Source organism: Adiantum capillus-veneris, chromosome 8 (assembly GCF_014529385.1).
Source record: "Adiantum capillus-veneris isolate H3 chromosome 8, ASM1452938v2, whole genome shotgun sequence".
NCBI lineage: Eukaryota > Viridiplantae > Streptophyta > Polypodiopsida > Polypodiales > Pteridaceae > Adiantum > Adiantum capillus-veneris.
In genome coordinates, this window is record NC_140938.1 from 38,419,049 (window position 1) to 38,422,537 (window position 3,489).

The 3,489-nt window shown below is 47.9% G+C and overlaps 1 protein-coding gene across 2 annotated transcripts; it reads left to right on the forward strand.

Annotated features, from left to right (window-relative positions):
- The first annotated feature begins 440 nt into the window (after positions 1–440).
- On the forward strand, positions 441–2,571 carry LOC147451993 (shikimate O-hydroxycinnamoyltransferase-like). 2 transcript variants are annotated; one of them, XM_086517837.1, is made up of 2 exons: positions 441–1,171; positions 1,276–2,571. In XM_086517837.1, exons 1-2 carry the CDS (start codon positions 671–673, stop codon positions 2,452–2,454), a joined length of 1,680 nt encoding a protein of 559 aa, XP_086373963.1. In that variant the 5' UTR covers positions 441–670; the 3' UTR covers positions 2,455–2,571. The 2 variants fall into 2 exon arrangements, with proteins under 2 accessions (XP_086373963.1, XP_086373964.1); XM_086517838.1 differs by having other exon boundaries at positions 444–1,171; positions 1,279–2,571.
- The last annotated feature ends 918 nt before the right edge of the window (positions 2,572–3,489 follow it).

Sequence of the window (3,489 nt, forward strand, 5' to 3'; positions counted from 1 at the left end):
CTCTGTATGCGTCCAATCAATGCCTTAAAAAGAAAATTTGAAAATTCTTTTCTACGCGAGCATAGTTATCATAACTGATAACTATGCCTCATTGCAATAAATAAGAGGCAACTATGCCTGCACACTGAGACTGTCGTGGTCCCCGTAAGGCAATTTGTTGCAACAACCTACAGTTGTAGGTATGTGTCATTGACTAAAGGGTACGCTTGTCTGCTTTTGCTACTAGCAATGACCCCACTCTGTGCAACGAGCTCCTTTCCACATAGGCCACGTTAGGTTGCACCTGATTGCGAGCAGAAGTTGCCGCCTTCAATAATGGCTATGGAGTAGTAGTGTCTGTAACTATGCCGATTTCGATATAGTTGCAAAATCTTGGGCATAGAAGAACTAAGCACCCAGCTTTCTCTCATGTGACCAAAACATAGGCTTAGTTATCTCCAAAAATAACTATGCCTGGTGTGACCACTGCATATCAAACCCTGGATGTGAACATCACCATAGCTGCGAATGCCTGCGATAGCAGGTTAGGGCGGGCCTGCATTTTTCGGTTTGAAAAGCTGTTTACAGCGCATGCGCGGTCTGAATAAGCAGAGCCTGGTTCTCGGTCTCCCATCAAGCTTGCACCCACAGCTCTAGGGCGCCCACAGATCACCAGGCTACTGCAGATTCAATGGTGCCGCCTCCCCCGCCCCCCCCACCCCCCCTGCCACCGGAGGTGATGATATTAGACAGAGAGACCGTCCTTCCTACCATCCCCTCCATTCCCCACCCTCTTTTCCTCTCCTGCCTCGATATCATCTGGCAGGAGGTCGGCTACAACCGCCGGCTCCTCTTCTACCCGCAGCCACGTGCACTACCATTGCAAAACGGCGATGATGATCATGTCCTGCCGGCTCCGGATCTGATGCGGCAGCTCAAAAGCAGCCTTGCTCTCTGCTTGGTCCATTACTTCCCCTTCTGTGGCCGCCTCGTGAAGGGTGCAAACCCTCCCCACAGGCTCTTCATTGATTGCAACGATGCCGGAGTCGAATTCGTAGAGGCCTCCATGGACATGCCCCTTTCCCTGCTTGCTGAAGACGGCTTTCAGATGAAGCCCTTCTTTGATCAGCTTTGCCAACAGCCAGATCACAAGGGAGAGTGCCTCTTTTCTAGTCCCCTTCTCTCCATTCAGGTAATATATAGCATGAGTGTGCGTGTGCATGTATGAGAGAGAGAGAGAGAGAGAGAGAGAGAGAGAGAGAGAGAGAGAGAGAGAGAATTGTCCTTTCATGTCAGCAGGCCACCCTGTTCTCGGACGGTGGCCTTGCACTTGGGGTTGCACACAGCCATGTTGTTGCAGATGGGCAGTCTTTATGGGACTTTATGGTGTCATGGGGAGAGTGCTCAAGAGGGGTTCCCTTGAGTCTAACCCCGGTACACAATAGGCTAGCGGTGCACGAGCTGTCTCCAACGAAAGCCACATGGAGCCTTGATTTGCAGATCAGTGAGGAAGATAAAGCAGGGGAAGAGGACCTTATTGTAGAGGCAGACAATTCAAGATTGGATGACAAGGCGCGAAGCATGGAAGCAGACGACCCAAAGACTTTGGACAAAGAAACTACCCTGGCAAGCAAGAAGAAGGATAGTGACGAGGAAGCTGCTTCTTTACCAGCAAATACATCAGAAGGTGGAAGGGAAGAAGTTAATGCCAGCTCCGAAAATGGAGAAAATGGGCATGATGACAAGAGCTCAAAAACCAAGTCCTCTGAAAATGGTGGCAAGTCCCTTCCCAAGCCTGAGCCCTTGGTGCAATATGTGCTCACATTGTCTGCCTCTGCAATCAAGCAACTAAAGAGTGAGGCAGGTGAAGGCTTCACTTCTTTTGAGGTCACATGCGCGCACTTCTGGAAGCGAACCTCCTGCGCCAGGAAATCTCCACCTGGTGAGTCAACCTTCGTTTTTGTGCCAATCAATTGTCGCTCCCGCATCTCACTGCCACTACCGCATGCATACTTCGGGAATGTCCTTGGCATAGGCACAGCCTTAAGCACTGCCGGCAAAATTCGCAAAGAGCCTATATGGTCTACAGTGAGTCGGATACATGAGAAAATTGCGGGAGTGAGGGAGGATGTTGTGGAAGCCTTCATGAATTGGCTTGAGATTCATGATAACAGTCTTATGAGTTTCTTAGGGGCTATGCCACTAATGAAGGGTTTGAGTGTGTCAAGCTCACCACATTTCCCTGTGTATAGAGTAGATTTTGGGTGGGGCAAACCGGCGGCAGTGCGTACTGTGAAGGTGGCATGGAATGGGGAGTTGGTCTTTTTTGGGGGCAGGCCTGGATCCAAGCAAGGTGATGTAGAGATATGTACTGCCTTACCTGGTGATGTGTTGAAGCATCTCTTGCAAGATCCCGAGTTTCTTGCAAAGCCCCCTGCCTCTTTCCTTGATTGGGAGTCCCTGGCAATTTCGTAGAGAGCCTTGGAGCTGGCCTCATTTAGTAGCTTCATATTTTATACCCTTCATAAGGATGTAACCATTTGATGCTCACATATTCACATGCTGATGAGCCAACCTATGTTTTTGTGCTAATCGATTGTCGCTCCTGCATCTCACCGCCTGTACCATGTGCTGCTGGTAATATCGCAAAGAGCATGCATGGTCAACAGCGAGCCGGATCCATGAGAAATTGGCAGGAGTGAGGGAGGATATTGTGGAAGCCCTCATGAATTGGCATGAGATTCATGATAACAGGCTAATAAGTGCCTTCAGGGCTATGCTAGTAATGCAGGGTTTGCATGTGGCGACCTCGCCACATTTCCCTGCATATAAAGTAGATTTTGGGTGGGGCAAACCAAACGGAGGATGGGGAGCTGGTCCTCTTTGGAGGCAAGTCTGGATCCAAGCAAGGTGATGTAGAGATATGCACTGCCTTCCCAAGTGATGTTTTGAAGCATCTCTTACAAGATCATGAGTTTCTTGCAAAGCCTCCTACCTCTTCCCTTGTTGAGTAGAAGCTTTGTGCTAATGTGTATTTGGTCATTGATTAGGAGTTTTTGTGCATTTTTGTAGACTGCTATAGTTGGCCTCATTGCTTTAGGATTAGTGGTCGGGTAGACCGGGTTGTCCCACTCTGTCACCTACGACAAGAGTTTGTGGATGTAGAGGCATAAGGACGGATACACACACATACATGCACTTTAAAGCATCATACCTACGTACCCCCTCCTCTACTGCTCCACGCGTTCCAAAAGATATGTAACACTAGTTTTTTACCTTTAACAATTTGCAATAAAATGCTATATGCAATGAAAAAATCCTTTTAAGAATTTTGTACATTTTTGCTAATCATAGTATCCCTATAAAATATATCCTTGCTAATGTTATTGTGAGCCCAAAATGAGAAGGAATTACACTCATAAAGAGTACTCTTAACAAAAAGTGCATCAAATCCTTGGTGGAATTAGAAAAACTCGTGGCACAAGCTTTAGGAAAAATGACACTCCTCAG

Excerpts from the sequence above, each read along its gene's own strand:
- LOC147451993 (XM_086517837.1), top strand. The coding sequence starts at position 671 with ATGGTGCCGCCTCCCCCGCCCCCCCCACCCCCCCTGCCACCGGAGGTG. Across the intron at positions 1,172-1,275 it reads GTCCCCTTCTCTCCATTCAG|CAGGCCACCCTGTTCTCGGA; the intron begins GTAATATATAGC and ends CTTTCATGTCAG.